The sequence below is a fragment of the Cyprinodon tularosa genome, unplaced genomic scaffold, assembly GCF_016077235.1.
Source record: "Cyprinodon tularosa strain WSP-4 unplaced genomic scaffold, ASM1607723v1 ctg930, whole genome shotgun sequence".
In the NCBI taxonomy this organism is placed as follows: Eukaryota; Metazoa; Chordata; class Actinopteri; order Cyprinodontiformes; family Cyprinodontidae; genus Cyprinodon; species Cyprinodon tularosa.
Window position 1 is genome coordinate 83,730 of NW_024039708.1, and position 21,460 is coordinate 105,189.

Below are 21,460 nucleotides of genomic sequence, written 5' to 3' on the forward strand. Positions count from 1 at the left end.
GGTTCACTGTAAACCTGACTGGATAAAGAATCTATATCATTATTCTCTCCATTTTTAAATTCATACAGCTACAAGTTTGACATGTTTTAAGTTAATATAAAGAACTAATATAAATGGAGAAGCACAACCTAAGGAAGAAAAAGACATTTCTAACAACTTTAACAACTTAAACATGAAGTTCTCTGATCTACAGTGTAATATTAATGTACTGATAAGAGTTGGCCACCAGGAGGCGACATTGTTCTATTCAAGTGTGTGTGGCAGAGACATTGATTAAAGTAGAGTTTGAAAACAGCCCCCAGCTCTAAACATGCTTAGAGGAAGATAAAAATGAAAGATATTCATCCAGCTGAAGCTGTCAGGCAATGTTTATGAGAACTGGTCAGCATTTAGTCCGAGCTTTGAGCTCTATCTGTTTGAAATAGGGCCAGACGATGGTGCCAACTGCAGATAGAAAGTATTACTAACAGTAGCAGGCCTGGATGTTAGCAGTTCTGAAGTAGGAATTCTAGGATAAGAGACCAAATCGTCATCGGAGAGAAAGATAAAAGATAAAGGATGCAGCTGTTAAATGAAGGAGACCAAAACAGCAATGGAAAGCACCAAAATGCATTTATTTATCACACCTTTATTGATTCTGGAAGTTAAGACAGAAAACGACCAGAACAACAAGGCCACATTAAATACTATCTCTAACTAGCTTGTGAATTTGGTGCTATATAAATAAACTGAATTGAATTGAATTGAAATGTTTGAGCTCATTATTGGAAAATACAAAAACCTAATGAAAGCATTCGGGTGGATTAACTGTAGGTCAAAAGCCTCCAGCATAAAAAAAAATCCAGTCCAATTTTATTTGTTAAGCAATTAAAAACAACCACAGATGAGAAAACTGTTGGAAAGAAAAATAAATAAAAAAATAAAACACTATAAAAAAAAACATTCACATAAAATATGAATAAATACATAGAAAAATAAATAAAATACTGTACCTTACAGTGTTTACAGAAATATAAATACTGTGCAAGATCAAAAAATAAAAATAAATAAACCAAATATATAAATGAATGAGTGGCTGTATTACTCTAAACCCCACTAATATTTAAATACACTGAACCACTAGTTTATTTTTAGCTTTCGACCGCCCCAAGATGGCGGCATCACATGCGCTAAAGCTAACGATGCGGGGCCTTCTCTCCTAGTAATAATATAAGAGTAGACCCCAATTCGACCGCTTTAATCTATTAGCACTGACGTGATTGGGTGGCGCCATCTTGGGGCGGTCGACAGCTCCACGTTGAGCAGGAAGAGGATCAGTTTTAATCAACTTTAACTCTCTGAATATCAACCTAATTTTCACAGTTTATTTTTTTTCAGAAAACACAAAAAAAGTTCAGTTTACTTAAATATTTTTGTGGTTTTTTTTTTATATTACTATATACAGAAACATGTTTATACAGGTTTCCTCATCTATATATATATATATATATATATATATATATATATATATATATATATATATATATATATATATATATATATATATATATATATATATATATATAATATACATAATATGTATATAATATACATAAATATATAGATATATACATTATGCATATATTTGTATATATACTGTAAAAAATATTGTTAAATGCTGTAAAAATGTTCACTGCCGTATCAGTTATCTATTTTTCAGATTAACAATATTTATATGCTTTGTTTTTTAATTTATAGTTTTTTATGTTTTATTTATTAATTTTTATATTACAGCACTTTGGTCAGCTGTGTTTTTTAAGTGCTTAACAAATAAAATTGGATTGAATTTGTTTTTTGTTTTTTTCACTCTATCACTTATTCTATTATCTTTATGCACTTTCTAAGGTCCACATAGTGTGAGCAGTGTTGCTGTAATCTGTTGCTGCTGTAACTCCACTATTTCCCCACAGTGGGCCAACAAAGGGAGTTTCTATTCTATGTAGTGTATATCTGCTGTTTATTTAGTAATGTCTTCCAAAGCTCTGATGCCTTCATGAAGTTCTCCCTCCAGCCCTGATGTCAACAGTCTGTTGATTTAGACAAAAATCCATCGAAGTGCTGAGTCATCCTTCTACTGTTCTGCTTAAAGCAGCAGGTTAGGGCAGCAGGATGACCTCCCCAAGATGGCGTCCGTAATGTCTGCGCAGAGACAGTCAATGTGGGGTCTACTGTTATATTACATCTATGCCAACTCTTATATTTTGTCTAAGCTGTCGACCGCCCCAAGATGGCGGCACCAAAGCGACAGATTTTCTTTGTCATTTTGTTTACACAAGTGTAAAACAAAGAGAAATTTCGTTTGAAACAGCTCTCAGGACAATTTCATTGCAGCCTTGAAAAATAGTAAAAGGTACTGTAAATGTACAGTTCTAACATATATATATATATATATATATATATATATATATATATATATATATATATATATATATATATATATATATATATATATATATATATATATATATATATATATATATATATAAAGTAGATGTTACACATCAATGTCCGGTAGGTGGGGCTTTGTGCGGATGAGATGATCGCAATACGACAGAAGAAGAAGAAAGGACGCTAGATAACCGGAAGCGCGTGGAGGTCGCCGCGGACTGCTCCATCATGTCTGCCGTTTATACCACCGTCCTGCTGTGTGTCTACGGCTTCTTCTCCAGCCTGCGGCCGTCGGAACCTTTCCTCACCGCCTACCTGATGGGAGCGGACAGGAACCTGACGGAGAGCCAGGTCAGCCGCTGCTTCTTCTGCTGCTGCTGCTGCGGGGCCACTGGTCCTTCTGTTGCATCACCTCCTGTTTGGAGCAAAACTACCTCAATAAAACCTTTCATTATTGTTCCTACCTGCTAATTTCTGGTTTGAACTGGCTTCATCATCAGCTTTGAACAATAAATGAATCATTTTTTTAGTAATGTTCTATAAATAAAGCTCAGAAAGCTGCTGTTATCTGTTAGTAATAAACCAGCTATTACTGTAATACTACCAGATATCTATTGTTACCAAACTGATTATATATAAATTAGTCCTTCAGGAGCCTCTATACTAAATACTTTTTAACTCTAATTGTTTTTATTGGATGTTAAATGAGAAAAAACTAAACCATTGAGTTCCTGCTGCTTTTATAGGAGAACAAAGTTTGGCTCCTTTAGCCACCTGGGGTTGAATACTGTCATAACACTATATATATATATATATATATATATATATATATATATATATATATATATATACAGGTGCTGGTCATAAAATTAGAATATCATGAAAAAGTAGATTGATTTCAGTAATTCCATTTAAAAAGTGAAACTTGTATATTATATTCATACATTACATACAAACTCATATATTTCAGATGTTTATTTTGTTTAATTTTGATGATTACAAATGACAACAAATGAAAATCTCAAATTCATCATATCAGAAAATTAGAATATTACTGAAGACCAATAAAAACAAAGGATTTATAGAAATGTTGGCCAACTGAAAAGTATGAACATGAAAAGTATGAGCATGTACAGCACTCAGTATTTAGTTGGGCCTCCTTTGGCCTGTATTACTGCAGCAATGCGGCGTGGCATGGAGTCGATCAGTCTGTGGCACTGCTCAGGTGTTATGATAGCCCAGGTTGCTCTAATAGTGGCTTTTAGCTCTTCTGAATTGTTGGGTCTGGTGTATTGCATCTTCTTCTTCACAATACCCCATAGATTTTCTATGGGGTTAAGGTCAGGAGAGTTTGCTGGCCAATTAAGAACAGGGATACCATGGTCCTTCAACCAGGTACTGGTAGCTTTGGCACTGTGTGCAGGTGCCAAGTCCTGTTGGAAAATGAAATCTGCATCTCCAAAAAGTTGGTCAGCTGCAGGAAGCATGAAGTGCTCTAAAACTTCCTGGTATGTGGCTGCGTTGACCCTGGACCTCAGAAAACACAATGGACCAACACCAGCAGATGACCTGGCACCCCAAACCATCACTGACTGTGGAAACTTTACACTGGACTTCAAGCAACGTGGATGAAGTGCCTCTCTTCTTTTCCTCCAGACTCTGGGACCTTGATTTCCAAAGGAAATGCAAAATTTACTTTCATCAGAGAACATGACTTTGGACCACTCACCAGCAGTCCAGTCCTGTTTCTCTTTAGCCCAGGCAAGACGCTTCTGACGCTGTCTGTGGTTCAAGAGTGGCTTGACACAAGGAATGCGACAGCAGAAACCCATGTCTTTCATACGTCTGTGTGTGGTGGTTCTTGAAGCACTCACTCCAGCTGCAGTCCACTCTTTGTGAATCTCCCCCACATTTTTGAATGGGTTTTGTTTCACAATCCTCTCCAGGGTGCGGTTATCTCTCTTGCTTGTACACTTTTTTCGACCACATCTTTTCCTTCCCTTCGCCTCTCTATTAATGTGCTTGGACACTGAGCTCTGTGAACAGCCAGCCTCTTTAGCGATGACCTTTTGTGTCTTGCCCTCCTTGTGCAAGGTGTCGATGGTCGTCTTTTGGACAACTGTCAAGTCAGCAGTCTTCCCCATGATTGTGTAGCCTATAGAACTAGACTGAAAGACCATTTAAAGGCTTTTGCAGGTGGTTTGAGTTAATTAGCTGATTAGAGTGTGGCACCAGGGGCCATCAATTTTGAACCTTTTCACAATATTCTAATTTTCTGATATGATGAATTTGAGATTTTCATTTGTTGTCATTTGTAATCATCAAAATTAAACAAAATAAACATCTGAAATATATGAGTTTGTATGTAATGTATGAATATAATATACAAGTTTCACTTTTTAAATGGAATTACTGAAATCAATCTACTTTTTCATGATATTCTAATTTTATGACCAGCACCTGTATATATATATATATATATATATATATATATATATATATATATATATATATATATATATATATATATATATATATATATATATATATATATTCCTTTCTTACGATACTTAGTTTTTCTGACTAAAGAGATAATTTCACAAAAATAACATTAAAGAAAATTTTTTTTTTTTTCTAAATTATGATTAAGATTTATACATGAATAAACTAACTATATATATATATATATATATATATATATATATATATATATATATATATATATATATATATATATATATATATATATATATATATATATATATATATATATATATATATATATATATATATATATATATATATACCCAGGGGGATTTTTGTCCCCCTGGGTTAGACAAATAAAAACTTTGTTTTCTAATTTAATAATAAACTAATAATAATAATTTTTACAAAAATAAATAGTTATAATATTTTTTCCTGAATTAATGAGATAGTTAAAAAAAAGGAGTAAATAAAAACTTTGTTTATGTGAGTTAAGGAGATAAATAGTGAAGATAATAGGAGGTCTGTGCCATGAGTAGCGTCCAGCGCGCAGGTTTTTTAGCAAAGTAGACAGATTAATAGTGATCACTTCCACATAACGAGGAGACGAGACGGTTTCCCAGCATCGCGATCCATGAAGAAAGTAAACATGAGTTAAAATCAACAATCAGGACACGTTGAAGCGCTGGAGGAAAAATCATCTCTACCATCAGCCTCAGCAGATGGCCGCTCACACTGAGCCTGGTTCTACTGGAGGTTTCTTCCTGTTCAAAGAGAGTTTTCCTCTCCACTGTCGCTACAAGCATGCTTAGTGTGAGGGATTGCTGAAGAGTCAATGAGTCGATGAAATCAGCTGGTTTTCCTTAGATAGAAAACTTTGAATCAATCTGACTGGATGATCTGGTTGAACTGTATCTGTAAATTGAGCTGAGATGAAGCCATAGAAATAAACTGAATAGAACTGAAGTAGAAATGAGCAAATCCAACAGAACATCCTCTATGAAAGCACAGCAGCATTGTCAGGTTAATTAGCTGAACAGCTTTTATTGTTTCCTCCACTCTTTGCTGTCTTTAGCATCTAGGTGGGTTATTTCTGTGTCAGCAGTAGATCCACTGACCCAGTACTTCCTTGGCATGCGGAGCAGATTACCCATGCTCCTTTGCAGACGGGAACGTCCCTCTCTCAGGTTCTCTGGTAAAGGCAGCCAGTGGAAGACATGGGGGAAAGACCCGGAAGTTTCCTTCCTGTCTGTCGTTGAGACGCCTGGGGGTCCATCTACACTGGAGTTTATTAAAATATCACGCTGAGGCGTCATCACACTACTTATCTGAGCTTGTCCTTCACATGCGGCGTAGACAAAACACCGAAGCAGAGGCTGTCCTTGGTTTGGCTCAGATAGAGTCCGACAAACAGCCACTCAGACACGCTTCGTTCTGCTAATCCCCTGAAAAATGTCCGACTAATCAGGCTGTAACTGAATGTGTGACCTCAGTAAAGTGGCGGATGATGCAATCGGCGAGGCCTCTCTTGTCCTCCACGCTACTGTACCACCTAAAGGAATCATTACAGAGCATCATTTCATCTGTTTTATTCCTCCCAGCCTGAGTTTGGAAGCAGTTAAGACTCAAATAATCAGATTGATTATTGAAATGAACCTCAGCTTGTCATTAACTAGAGTATCTGCTGTTAGCTGATAGAGGAAGTCACTCAGAGCAGGAATGATGCAACCAATATATATAGAGAAATGTTGAATTTAAAACAAAACGAAAAGTTTTAGTTTCTTTAAAGCAGATTCTACTATTTGATCAAATCTTAGATTAATTGAAATTATAAATCAACAAATGAATCCATTGATTAGTTGAGCTTTCGCCATCACAGGTTCTGTTTCGGTCAGATGGTGCTGCAGGAACGGCTTCCATCCTGAATCTGAGGGTTAAAGTTCCTTCTGGTGTTCCACAGGGATCTACTGCTGGCCCTCCATGAAAATCTATTAATCTGAGATTAATGAATCATTGATAATCCAGCAGCCAGAACTTCCCTGAAGAAGTTTTTTTCCTACTTGACGAGTTCTGGATATTACGACGGAGTATTAGGGCAGAAATTATTATATACACTCACCGGCCACTTTATTAGGTACACCTGTCCAACTGCTCGTTAACACTTAATTTCTAAGCAGCCAATCACATGGCGGCAACTCAGTGCATTTAGGCATGTAGACATGGTCAAGACAATCTCCTGCAGTTCAAAGCGAGCATCAGTATGGGGAAGAAAGGTGATTTGAGTAACTTTGAACGTGGCATGATTGTTGGTGCCAGAAGGGCTGGTCTGAGTATTTCAGAAACTGCTGATCTACTGGGATTTTCACGCACAACCATCTCTAGGGTTTACAGAGAATGGTCCGAAAAAGAAAAAACATCCAGTGAGCGGCAGTTCTGTGGGCGGAAATGCCTTGTTGATGCCAGAGGTCAGAGGAGAATGGCCAGACTGGTTGGAGCTGATAGAAGGGCAACAGTGACTCAAATAACCACCCGTTACAACCAAGGTGGGCAGAAGAGCATCTCTGAACGCACAGTACGTGGAACTTTGAGGCAGATGGGCTACAGCAGCAGAAGACCACACCGGGTGCCACTCCTTTCAGCTAAGAACAGGAAACTGAGGCTACAATTTGCACAAGCTCATCGAAATTGGACAATAGAAGATTGGAAAAACGTTGCCTGGTCTGATGAGTCTCGATTTCTGCTGCGACATTTGGATGGTAGGGTCAGAATTTGGCATCTACAACATGAAAGCATGGATCCATCCTGCCTTGTATCAACGGTTCAGGCTGGTGGTGGTGGTGTCATGGTGTGGGGAATATTTTCTTGGCACTCTTTGGGCCCCTTGGTACCAATTGAGCATCGTTGCAATGCCACAGCCTACCTGAGTATTGTTGCTGACCATGTCCATCCCTTTATGACCACAATGTACCCAACTTCTGATGGCTACTTTCAGCAGGATAATGCGCCATGTCATAAAGCTGGAATCATCTCAGACTGGTTTCTTGAACATGACAATGAGTTCACTGTACTCAAATGGCCTCCACAGTCACCAGATCTCAATCCAATAGAGCATCTTTGGGATGTGGTGGAACGGGAGATTCGCATCATGGATGTGCAGCCGACAAATCTGCGGCAACTGTGTGATGCCATCATGTCAATATGGACCAAACTCCCTGAGGAATGCTTCCAGCACCTTGTTGAATCTATGCCACCTAATAAAGTGGCCGGTGAGTGTATATTTTTTAGACTAAAGTAATATTGTGAAAATAAAGTAATAATAGAATAAAGGGAAAACATTCTGAGAAGCACTGTCTTCCATAAAATGAGGAACATTGAGCATCTTGCGAAGTTACAGTACTTCTGCATCGGTTTGACATATAAGGAAATATTCAGTCCTTCAGCATCAAATTATCAGTATGTCTGAGATAAAGTAGACTCAGGTTGCTGATTGGTGGAGCTGGTCGGTGCTCTATGCTTTCTTTCTATAAACGGTTGTGCTATGGTGACTTTATTCTCGTAATATTATGACTATTCTGATAATGTTGCTACTATTCTCGTAATTTTGTGCATTTATTCTCATAAGATTCTTACTTTATTCTCTTAATGTTACTCTTTATTCTCGTGATGTAGCGACTTTATTCTGGTAATGTTGCGACTTTATTCTGATAATGTTGCGACTTTATTCTCGTAATGTGGCGACTTTATTCTCGTAATGTGGCGACTTTATTCTCGTAATGTGGCGACTTTATTCTCGTAATGTTGCGACTTTATTCTCGTAATGTGGCAAGTTTATTCTCGTAATGGGGCGACTTTATTCTTGTAATGTGGCGACTTTATTCTCGTAATGTGGCGACTTTATTCTCGTGATGTTGCGACTTTATTCTGGTAATGTTGCGACTTTATTCTGGTAATGTGGCGACTTTATTCTCGTAATGGGGCGACTTTATTCTTGTAATGTGGCGACTTTATTCTTGTAATGTGGCGACTTTATTCTCGTGATGTTGCAACTTTATTCTGGTAATGTTGCGACTTTATTCTGGTAATGTGGCGACTTTATTCTCGTAATGGAGCGACTTTATTCTTGTAATGTGGCGACTTTATTCTCGTAATGGGGCGAATGTATTCTCGTAATGTTGCGACTTTATTCTGGTAATGTGGCGACTTTATTCTGGTAATGTGGCGACTTTATTCTTGTAATGTTGCGACTTTATTCTGGTAATGTGGCGACTTTATTCTTGTAATGTTGCAACTTTATTCTGGTAATGTTGCGACTTTATTCTGGTAATGTGGCGACTTTATTCTGGTAATGTGGCGACTTTATTCTGGTAATGTGGCGACTTTATTCTTGTAATGTTGCGACTTTATTCTCGTAATGTGGCGACTTTATTCTCGTAATGTGGCGACTTTATTCTTGTAATGTTGCGACTTTATTCTCGTAATGTGGCGACTCTATTCTTGTAATGTTGCGACTTTATTCTAGTAATGTGGCGACTTTATTCTTGTAATGTTGCAACTTTATTGCCGTAATGTGGTGACTTTATTCTTGTAATGTTGTGACTTTATTCTAGTAATGTGGCGACTTTATTCTTGTAATGTTGCAACTTTATTGCCGTAATGTGGTGACTTTATTCTTGTAATGTTGTGACTTTATTCTGGCGATGTGGCGACTTTATTCTAGTAATGTGGCGACTTTATTCTTGTAATGTTGCAACTTTATTCTCGTAATGTGGTGACTTTATTCTTGTAATGTTGTGACTTTATTCTGGCGATGTGGCGACTTTATTCTAGTAATGTGGCGACTTTATTCTTGTAATGTTGCAACTTTATTCTCGTAATGTGGTGACTTTATTCTCGTAATGTGGTGACTTTATTCTGGTAATGTTGTGACTTTATTCTGGCGATGTGGCGACTTTATTCTTGTAATGTTGCGACTTTATTCTGGTAATGTTGCCACGTTATTCTCTTAATGTTGCGACTTTATTCTTGTAATGTTGCGACTTTATTCTCGTAATGTGGTGAATTTATTCTCGTAATGTGGCGACTTTATTCTCGTAATGTGGCGACTTTATTCTCGTAATGTTGGGACTTTATTCTGGTAATGTTGCGACTTTATTCTGGTAATGTTGCGACTTTATTCTGGTAATGTTGCATCTTTATTCTCGTAATGTGGCGACTTTATTCTGGTAATGTTGCGTCTTTATTCTCGTAATATGGCGACTTTAGTCTATTTTTTTAAATAATTCCCACTCTAAGTGGATCGCTGTGTCAGTCTCTATACTCAGTTAACAATTAATCATTTACTAAATGAGTTGAGGATTAATTCAATAATCTATTAATCTAGATTAAATTTTTAATCTGCATCGTATGGGAGGTCTCAAAGACTGTGGCGATCAGACTGGGTCAGGCAGCAATCTGTAAGTTGGTGTTAAAACAGTTCAATGTTTGTCTTTCCATCTGTTTCCCTGCAGGTTGTGAATGAAATCTACCCGGTGTGGACGTACTCCTACCTCGCTCTGCTCCTCCCGGTCTTCCTGCTCACAGACTTCCTGCGCTATAAGCCTGTTCTGGTGCTGCAGGCCTGCAGCCTGGTGCTGACCTACCTGCTGCTGTGGAAGGCCCGGGGCCTGGCCGCCATGCAGCTGCTGGAGTTCTTCTTCGGCCTGGCCACGGCGTCCGAGGTGGCCTACTACTCCTACATCTACAGCGTGGTGGAGCCATCGCTCTACCAGAGGGCGACGGCCTACTGCCGCAGCGCCACGCTGTTCGGCTCGGCCGCCGGCTCGCTGCTCGGTCAGCTCCTGCTGTCGCTGGCCGAAGTGGAGCTGGTGCACCTGGTCATCCTCACGCTGGCGTCGGCCGCCATGGCCGCCGCGGCGCCCTGGTTCCTCCCCATGCCCAAGAGGAGCCTGTTTTTCCACCAGAGTCCAGCAGCGCAGGAGGAGCGACCGGCCGGCTGCAGCTCGGAGAAGGTGGATGACTCGGAGAGCAGCGTGTCCATGGTGAGAGCATCTCCCTGGAAACCAAGTGGTAAACATTTCATGTTGAGTGATAAGCCCCTCCTCCTCTTTCAGATGTCCAGGTCGTCTGAGCCGCCAGGGGGCGGCGGCGGGCCGCTGCAGGTTTTACGGACGCTCCTCCACGACTTGGTGCAGTGCTACAGGTGTCCCACCCTGCTGGCCTGGTCGGTGTGGTGGGCTCTGGCCACGTGCGGCTACTTCCAGATCATCAACTACGCCCAGGCGCTGTGGGAGGACGTCCGTCTGTCCCACCAATACCAGATCTACAACGGCTACGTGGAGACGCTGTCCACGCTGCTCGGTGAGGCTCTTTAGTAGCGGAATGATGATGCATGGTGCAGGTTAGCGACGCAGCAGGTCAATGCAGCACTATGAGGAAGCCTTGCGCCATTCTCCCCGCTTTCCAAGCTAAATCAATGGGAACTACTAGACACATCTGCAATCAACAACAATTATTGAAGATTTCCAGAGGACTTCACCATTGAAATTCACCAGAGCTATAGTGAAACTGACAATGCCCACGTGCATGGCAGCTGGATGCTGGAATACATCGGGGAAAAGTGGAAATAAAAGTTATTTCACCTTTCTGATTTGTGATGCCTGTAAAGCGGGGAGAATGGCGCCGGGCTTACCGCACTATGACGTCACTGCTGGAAGATGTCTCATCGAAATCTGCCTTTTTTTGGACGCCATATTTTAAACACTGAAATTTTTTAACCAAATTTGACTGCGAATGTGTCGACCTTTTGGTGAACTCAAGTCAGAGCAATCAACACTCGATACAGGCGAGCAGCTTCTAGCCATTGAAATGAGCTCATTTGGTCACGTGACAAAACAGTTGTGCATAGCTTTGTTCCCGACTGAATAAAGCTGAATGAGGAAATATTCTTGCTAAATAGATATGATTACAAACCGTCAGCTAGCTGCTAATAGATGTCGGCCATTAGAGTTTTCCATCTAATGCAGGATTCCCGCGGGTCCTTAACCCATTTAGGCCTAAAACGCCTGGAAAAAACACCTTAAAAACCTATGGCCGATTTTAAAAAATACCCCTAAAACCTGAAGTTTTTCTGTAAATTCAGCAACTGTGTCAACGCCTAAATTATTGATATCTCAGCTTCTGTAGCAGATAGAACTCAAAATATATTTTATCTTTGAAATTCTTCCAAAAAAAAATGTGAAAAGCAGTAATCAAAAAAAAAAAAATTCAACCTTTTATTTTTTCCATATGTGATCATGTCTTCATTGAGAATGTGCAATATAAAACGTTTTCAAAATAAAGAACAAACATTAAATAAATAACTATCTGATGATTACTTATTAACAGTATTATTATGCATAATAATGCATATGTCTGTGTTATAAATTGCATACAACCTACCTCCAGATGGCCACAAATCTGTCCCGGGACATATTTTGGGGGAACTGCGTCCTGAAGAGAGGTTTACATACACAGCCCAATAAATGTCTTCATCTCCGTCACAGTCACGGGTGACCACTTTGCCATCTTTGCTCTTGTTGGAGTTTGGTTTGTTTGGTCACTGTACCTATTCATCTCGGTAACTAGATGCATCCAAAGTTCTTCATTAAAAATATGCTCAAATGCCTGCAGCGGTGTGGCGTCTGCAGGCAAATCAACTTTCACTCCAGGTGTGCGGTTGAAAACACTCCGTGCATTGCGGTGGTAGTTCGATTGGTTCAGCGCGTTCAAAGTCATCATTTTCATCTATACCGTCATCAAAGCCGACACACTCCTCAAAATCACTGCCTTCCGACAACTCTTCTCTGTCAAACTCCTCCATGTTTGCTTGAAAAAAACTTCTTTCTTCTTGCTTGACTTATATGCTCTCCCGGCGTCAATGGTAGAATGACGCAACAGCACCCCCGGCTTGAATGGTAGAAATGCGGTAATGCTTTCCCGGCCTAAATGGGTTAAAAAGTCTTAAAAGGCATTGAATTCTTCAAAATAAAACTAAGGCCTTAATTGGTATTAAAATGTCTTAAATCAGTCTTTCCTAGGTCTTAATTTTTAAAACATCATAAATAGGATAATTTTTATTATGATTTATTTATGTAATCTAAATAAAACATTAAAATTGACCTTTTTTATTTTTTGTTAAAAAAATAATGGCTCTCCATTATTGGTTCCGTCCCGATAGAGGAACCAATAAAGCGTTGTGGCGGCCGGGACATTTGGGAGATGCACCATTAACTTTTTGTCTGTAAAATTTGAGCAAGTGTAAATGTAACAAAAATTGTCTCCAGAGTTTCCTCCATGGCTAAAACCAGGGAACATACATGAGGCTCAGTGGATTTAGTGCAAGAAGTCATTCAAGCTCAGAACGATGGGAATTAAGGCAGTGGAGTCGCACATGCGAAGCACGAAACACAAAGCGTCAAAATGGAGTTAGAGAGAAACAGCCGGTATTTCTCAGTTTAGTTCCACCCTTGTCTCTGCAACGCCTCCACTTATCACCAAATCAAACATACTAAGAAAACCATACAAAGAAAAATAGCTGCAAAAAAGACTTAGCACTGGTTATGTTGTGGCTTTAAAACTGATTTGTTTTGTTCCCTGCTAAAACAAAGTTTGTGAATTCAGTTAAATAATTGTTCAAATATATCTGTCATTTGTGTGTTTTTAGCTTTCTTCCTGTATGGGAAGCTTTTCAAAATTTGAAACATTAGTGCAGTGGTTTATGTTAAAATAAACCTTTGGGTTAAGTTGATGCAAGCAGGTTTTCTTGTGTTTCTTGTAAATTTGGTCTTAAATTTTTATTTCAAGTGGCATTAAAAAGTCTTAAAAAGTCTTGAATTTAACTTGCCTCATGCTGTAGGAAGCCTGTAATGGGACTGGGTGAAATAACTGAGCCGATCACAGCTAGTGCGGCACCCCCGTCTGCCAAGGCTCTTGGTTTGATCCGGAAGAAGCAGCCGGTGGCAAACTTTTTTATTTTTTTGACCAAATGAGCTCATTTCATTGGCTAGAAGCTGCTCGACTGCATCGAGAGTTGATTGCTTTGGCTTGGGTTCACCACAAGGTCATAAACGTTTGCAGGTGGGTTAGGGTTAGAGATTCAGTCTACTTATATTCTTTGTTTTTGCAGACAATTTTTTATTTGTAGTGGAATTTTTTGCAGCTGGATTTTTACCAGATAAAAATTTTGTGTATTTTTTATTTTTTTTTTGCAGTGGAATTTTGTGCCTCTTTAAAACTTTCAGCATATAAAAATTCAGTGTAAGGAATTCAATGTGTTAAAAAAAAAGAAGAAAAAAAAAGTGTTTCCGGACTCTGTGATCGCAATAAAAACTATTATTAACATTATTTTTACTGATTAACATTAAATCGTATTAGTTTTGGGTCTAACTAATTATCCATTGATTATTCCTTGTTTTTAATCATGCTTATGGTTAGAAAATGCTGCACTTTTTCCAGATCAATAAGTGACAGGAATATAAATCTCCTTGAAGAATTTCTGGAAGGTTCCAGGCAGCCTCGGACCATCACACTGCCACCTCCGTGCCCGGCTGTTGCTGTGAGGTTCTGTTTTTAGCAGAGCAGCAGCTCTGACCTCCCAGTTCCTGCTTCATGATGTCAGACCCGTGTTGTCCCGCAGGCGCCCTGGCTGCGCTGCTGGTGGGCTGCCTCCCCGTGTCCTGGGCCCGCTGGGGGGAACTGCTCCTCTGGATCCTCTCCCTGCTCATGGCCGCCTGCGTGTTCGTCATGACGCTGCCGGATAAAAACATCTGGGTGTGCTACAGCTCCTACGTGGTCTTCAGAGCCGTCTACATGCTTCTCATCACCGTGGCAACGTGAGTGTCCCCTCCCACCATGCGGATTCGGTTTCCTCCTGTAGAGATAAAGCAGAACTTTAGTTAAGCAAGTCCAGATTGCAGCTGTTGCTCCATCAGAGGCTTCCTGCTGCCTTTGAACACCAAGCAGCTCCACCCGCTGCTGAACCGGATAAAACCGGCCCAATCCTGTTCCCATCAACATTTTGGAAGCATTGCATCAGAAGACCTGAATAGAAACAACAAAAATCTGCTTCCTAAACCAGTTTAAAGGGTTTTTTATAATGATTTAGAAACATTTAAAACTAAATGTTCATAAGATGGAAACACGTCAGATAATATATCTGATTAAATGAGCAAAATACTAGGGATGCACGATATTGGGATTTTGGCCGATATCCGATATGACGATATTTTAAAACTCATGTAGCCGATAACCGATATCGATACCGATGTTAAAGCTGGACAAAAATAAGTAGTCATTGAAAATAGCAGTTCTGACACTTTGAAAAATAATATACTCAAATATATTTTTATATGCTGATATCAAATTGATTTTTAAAAACGCGGTATCGATCTATTTTACTTTCAAAATCTCGTGAAATTTCATCGTTCTGTTACAAACTCGTGATATTTTGCAAATTCTTGTGAGGTTTTGTTAGTAAAATAGATCGATACCGCGTCAATATATCAACATATAAAAATATGGCAGAATTTGGTGAATTTTCGGGGGATTTCGTAGCATAACGACGACATATAGCAATATTTCATTAGTAAAAGGGATTGATATGGTGTTTTTAAATGGCAATATATCAGCATATGAAGATATTGTGATATTTTGATGGATCAATATTTTTTCCCTCGTCTTTAGAAGTTTTTAAGTCTGTAAAAAAGAAGTTTTTGAGGAAGAAGAAGAAGTAGAATTTTTTTTTGTTTTTTTAGACTTTAGAAACTCAGAAGCTGATCAAATATCGGGTTAAATATCGGTGGGGTGGCCGATGTCCGATATTCAGTTTTAAGGCCGATACCGATAGGGGGCCGATTATATCGTGCATTCCTACAAAATACTCATTCTGTTGGCAAATAATCTTATTTACCTGCTCAAATTACGCTAAATACACTTAATTTAAGACATTTCGATTCATTTCTAGATCTTTTTTGCTGCGTGAAAATAGAAAAACGGACAGTTCCTTTCAAACAACATAGAAGTTTAAAGGAATAAATCAGATTTAATAAAATAAATGAATTAAAACCAAATAAAAAAAGACTTGCTCTGTTTTTGCATTACTGGTTGTTTTTTATTTGTTTTAATTCATTTATTTTAAAGTTCAATGTAGTTTTGTTCAGTTTTACCTGATATTTGCAGCCCTTTGTGGCAGCTGTGGTTGTTTAAAGCCGCTTTATAAATAAAGATCAGTTGAATTTAATGGATAAGGATGATATCAAATCCTTTTTTTTTTCTTTTTGGCTCAAAGTAACGATTGTTGGGTAGCCGTTGATTTAATGTTACATTATAAACAACCACCACCAATCTTCCTGTTAACTTACCGTAATGTCTTTGTGTTGAACTGCGACGTGTCTCTTCAGGTTGTGTTTTTTCCAGCTACCATGTGGCCACATTCCTTCCCTTCCACTAAAATCAAGCATTTGGTTTTGTTCTCCACTTCAATGAAGTGAAAACGTGTCCATAGATCACGTCTCCTCTTTGTCCCGAGCTCCAGGCAAAGCATGTTTTACTTTTAACCTGTCGCCGCCTCGCCTCTGTGTCCCGCTCAAGGTTTGAAAGTGAGAATTTTCGTCTCGTCTTTGTTCGTGAACTAAAACGTCCATAGATTTTAGCCCAGTCTTTATTTACCGAACTGCATTTTCGTCTCGTCTTTATTAGTCCACGAAAATCATTTCTGATTTACTCCCAGTTATTGTTTATTAGTGGGCATTTTCGTCTCGTCTCGTCTAGTTTTCGTTCGGTGAAAAATGTGCGTTGACGAAAATATTGTCGTCTAGTTTTCGTTAACGAAATCAACACTAATGCAGAGGGTGTATCACAAACAGCAAAGGTGTTGGGAAGAGCTGGTAAAGCAACCAGGAAATACAAGAACTGGTTTGGGGGCAGGTAACAGGAAATCAGCTGATTTATCACGGTTGGAAAACTTTGGTGTTCGGTCTAATGTTGCTGAAATGGATACACATGAGGATATTTTTCTGAGCAGAGATATTTCACTGGATGCAGCAAAAGAGGATGAAATAAAAAGCTGGAAACAAAACCAAGTGTTTGAAGAAGTTGAGGGCAAAGGTCAAAAGTGTATCTCTACTCACTGGGTGTGCACTATGAAAGAAAGTGAAAATGGATTAGTACCAAAAGCAAGGCTTGTTGCACGGGGATTTGAAGAACTACAAGTTTCTGACTTACAAAAGGACTTACCTACCTGTGCCTCACTGAGACTCCTAGTGGCAGCGATATGTCAGAAACAATGGAAACTGCTCTCCTACAAGGAATTGAACTGTGCTGAGACATTTTCATCAAACCACCTCCGGAGGCTAATAGCATAGGTGTGCTTTGGAAAGTGAGAAAATGTGCGTATGGTCTAGCAGATGCTTCATTGTATTGGTACAACAGAGTAAAGAGCATCGTGTTGGAAGCAGTAGGTGTGTCTAAGGTTGATCCTGCAGTTTTCTACTGGTTTGATGAGAGCAAGAATGTTATGGGTGTCCTTGCTTGTCATGTTGATGATTTTATGTAAGGATCCCAATTTTTTTCAGAGTCAGAGTCAGTCACACCGTTGAATATGATCATGAAGCTCATGAAACCTTCTCCTATGTAGGTTTGGACCTTGTTACTTTTGGTACCAAAGTTAAGATACATCAACAGACATGCATCCAAAACCTGCAGCCTATCAACTTCCCCCCTCACTGAGGAGGAGAGAGAGCAGCTCAGGTCAAAGATAGGCCAACAAGACAGAGCAGGCCTGATGTCATGTTTGATGCAAGTAATTTGGCATCCAGTCTCAAACAGGCCACAGTACAGACCATATGTGAGGCAAACAGAGTTGTGTAGAAACTCAAAGCCAAGTCAGTTGAACTGAATTTTCAGCATCTTGGCGAAAACAGTAACTTAAAGATAGTTTAAGTTGTGGAAAGTCTTTATGGTAAGATATCCAAACCTGGGTGAGTGTCCCGTAGGCATCGCGGGGCACCGCCCAATCACTGATACTCTGGAGGGAGAAACACAGGTAAGTGACCACCATCATCTGCAAGGGGGAGGATCATCCGAGTGAGTCACTTACCTGGTTTAACAATCCAGTCCATCCTCTCCGAGGAAGGCAGGATCCAGCCGATGCGCTGAGGAACGAAATGCACCGCAAGGAGCCGCTCAGAGTCTCCCCGACGCAGCAACCCTAGTGAACAGGCAAAAACTGATCCTAGGAGCCAGGATTACGGGACTAAAACTGACCTCCTCCGCATTCCGAGCCAAAACCTTTAAGGCTCCGCAGAAAAGGGCCAGAAACCGAGGTACCCCCCTACAGGGAGCAGGTGAATAAGATAAATGATCATTAGAGAGCGGGGACGGAACAGCAGGTGAATGAAATGAGCAATCAGATCAGCAACTGGGGCTAAGATCATCATCAGCACCCCCAAAATGGGCCAGCAACGCCTATGGTTCTGATTCCTGGTTGATGGGACAGGTGTTGTGAATGAAACGGTGCCCAGCTTGAAAGAGCTCCTGTATGTCGCTGAATGGGTTCATTGATGACTGAAAGTCTAATCAACCAAAACTTTCCTGACCCCCATGCAGTACCTCCGTGGTCCCCTAGGGGTCACGGCCCCCTGTTAAATTAAGCCATAACGATGCTTTTATTGGGCTACTCTACAAAGCCAGGAGCTCAGCCCTACTCCAGACATTTTGAATTGAAAAAGCTTCCTGGATGGGAAGAGAAATGTCTTCAAAGTCCAGGGGATTGTTATTTACTCTAACTATTTTAAAATAATTGTAAAACATAATTTCTAAGTTTATTGAAAAAAAAAGTAGCTCTAAAAACCTATTTATTTGTTCTTTAATGTGTCACTCTGTTGTCAAAAATTTAATTCAAATATTCTTTATAAAAACCACTAATAGACGGGTATCTGTCACAATACGTTAGTTTTTGTTATCACTTTTAGCCACTATTAAGAGCCATTGGAGAAAGTCCAAAAAGCCACAGGGTGGAGACCCCTGCCACATTTACATCATCACGAGCCGTTTAGATTCAATACGCATCTAATTACCAGATAAAAAAGAGCATAAAGCATGAAAATAAAATATATCACAATCACCAGAGATGCTGATTAAACTAAATCCATCCTTCTGTCTTTGTGCAGGAAGCCTTAGTGTCTCTATTTAGTATCAGCCATTGAAGCCAGAGACACTTTGAAGAAAAGCTAATCTAAAACGCAGATAGCCACTAGCTTAACTGGCTGTAAACGTTTAGCTCTAACTGACGAAAGAAAAATGCTGACATAGGGGGCGGGACCTCTAAATCTGAAACCTGATTGGTTGTAGAAAATGTTCCACACTAATATTGTTAAGGTAACATCAGCAGCTCTGCTGATTCTGAAGGCCCTGGGCAGATTAGATTGACATAGCAACACACTGAGGCTGAAATCTGATTGGATGAAAGATATAATAACCAGATAAAAGAAATGCTACGAAATAAAGAAAACGGATTGTTTGATATAAGTAATACAGTTGGAAAGAAGGAAATTAAAGATTAGGTTGTGAATGTTCTGATTGATTTGAAGGCTTTGAAGGCCCTAACAGCCAACCACTTCATCTAAAGAAAGGTTTGCTTCCTGATCCCCAGCTACCAGATAGCAGCCAGCCTCAGCATGCAGAGATACGCTCTGGTGTTTGGAGTCAACACCTTCGGGGCTCTGCTGCTCTGGACTCTGATCACCGTGATTGTGGTGGACTCTGCCGGGCTGGGCCTGGACGTCTTCACGCAGGTAAGTCTTTGGTTTTGTGGAGAAAGTACCCAGTTTTTGTTCCTTTGTGACTCGTGTTGATTTCTTCCTCCAGTTCCTCATCTACGGAGGCTACTTTACTGTTATATCTGTCATCTTCCTGCTGGCCGGGCTCTACAGAGTGTTCTCCTCCAGGCGCTCCAAGCTGGACCTGACGGAGGTCCACGGAGAGTCTGATGCACCGCTGAATGGCGGCGTTACAGTCACTGATTCATCTTGAGAAGGGGAAGTTGCATCACTTTCCTTGGAGCAAACTGAATAGGCGCCTCTACTGGTGTCAGCGTGTGCTGTTCCCCAGATCTACTTTTCATCTTTATTGACTCTACTTTATATTTCTAGTTGGGCTGGGCAGTTAATTGCATTTGCAATATAATTGCAATTTAAGAAATCGCAATTTTAAAATCGCAATTTTGGTCAAGTTATATGTAACAAGACTAATAACCACATATTTTTTCCTCGCTCCAGCACTTTGTGGTGCTCAAATGTTTATAGTAGATTTGCTGCCTCAAAAAAGCAAAGAGAAACTTCTAGCTAGCACTCTGATCTATGCTAGCACGTAGAAGTTAGCACTTTTCCAAACAGAAGTCACAATAAAGTTCCGCAACAACAGACTTTAGACAAGCAAGCTTTAAAGGTCATTAAAAATTAAAACCCTGGTGTGAAACATCTACACACTCTTGATGAGTGCAAAGGAATATCGACAAAAACAAAAAACAAAAACACATTGGTTGAAAATAATCGCAATTTTGGTTTTTTGGCAAAATTGTTCAGCCCTAATTTCTAGTAAGTCTGAGTCACACAGACCTAAAAAGACCCGCTGCCATCTTCATTTGAAAATATGCAGATATTTGTTTTTGGCCACTTTGGTTAAAAAAAAAAAAACTCAATATTTTGCCTCAAATTGTACCTTTTTTATAGGCGGACAAAAAATTGCTGAAAACTGTGGCGTGTGACGATCATCGGTCAGAAGTGATTTGGTGAAAAATGAGAAAAATCTAGACTTCTAATTTTATGATGCAGTAGATCCACCACTTGCTAGCAGCGGCGTTGCTAAGCGACAGCGGAACAGATAGGATTACGATCCGATAGTTGCTAGGTCTGGGGAAACCATCCTGTCTGCCAGTTGGTAGTCGTACCTGAAGCGGCACCAGAGTGCATTTGGAAGCGGACCAAGACCACCTCAGAAAGCGGGTCTCGATCCAGTCGATTAGTCCGGGCTGAAGTCCGATTCTCTTTAGTCACACTTTCAAAAAGGTCCAGCCCTAATCCAACAGGTGTGAAAATGTTCTAATATGTTAATCAGTTTCCGTTAATTTTTTGGGCCAATTGAGTCTAAAGAAATGACCTGTTGCTAGATAAATAGTGAAGGGATGAAGTAGAGCACACTGACTGAAACTGTTTCAGATTCTGGTTTGGACAGTTTTGATTCCACTGGTTTGGAATTTTTGAGTCTATTTAACTGTGTCAAATGGGCAGATCTCCGTATGATCTGAGATTCTTATCCACAAAACAAAAGAAACCTTTAGATCCGGGTTACCTCACTGGCTCTTACCTCCTAATGGGTGTCTGAAAGGTCCGTTGAAATCCATCATTGCAGTGGTGGAGAAACATTACTGCTGCTTTAACGCAGCTGGACTTTGAATATATTATAAAGAGCAACAATTGCATCTTGGTAAGCTGCTGTATCTCTATAGTGTTTATTA

General features: G+C 39.6%; 1 protein-coding gene across 1 annotated transcript; it reads left to right on the forward strand.

Moving 5' to 3' along the window:
* The first annotated feature begins 2,594 nt into the window (after positions 1–2,594).
* On the forward strand, positions 2,595–20,631 carry slc19a2 (solute carrier family 19 member 2). The gene is made up of 6 exons (XM_038274812.1): positions 2,595–2,778; positions 10,419–10,949; positions 11,022–11,268; positions 14,585–14,780; positions 19,598–19,739; positions 19,813–20,631. Exons 1-6 carry the CDS (start codon positions 2,656–2,658, stop codon positions 19,975–19,977), a joined length of 1,404 nt encoding a protein of 467 aa, XP_038130740.1. The 5' UTR covers positions 2,595–2,655; the 3' UTR covers positions 19,978–20,631.
* The last annotated feature ends 829 nt before the right edge of the window (positions 20,632–21,460 follow it).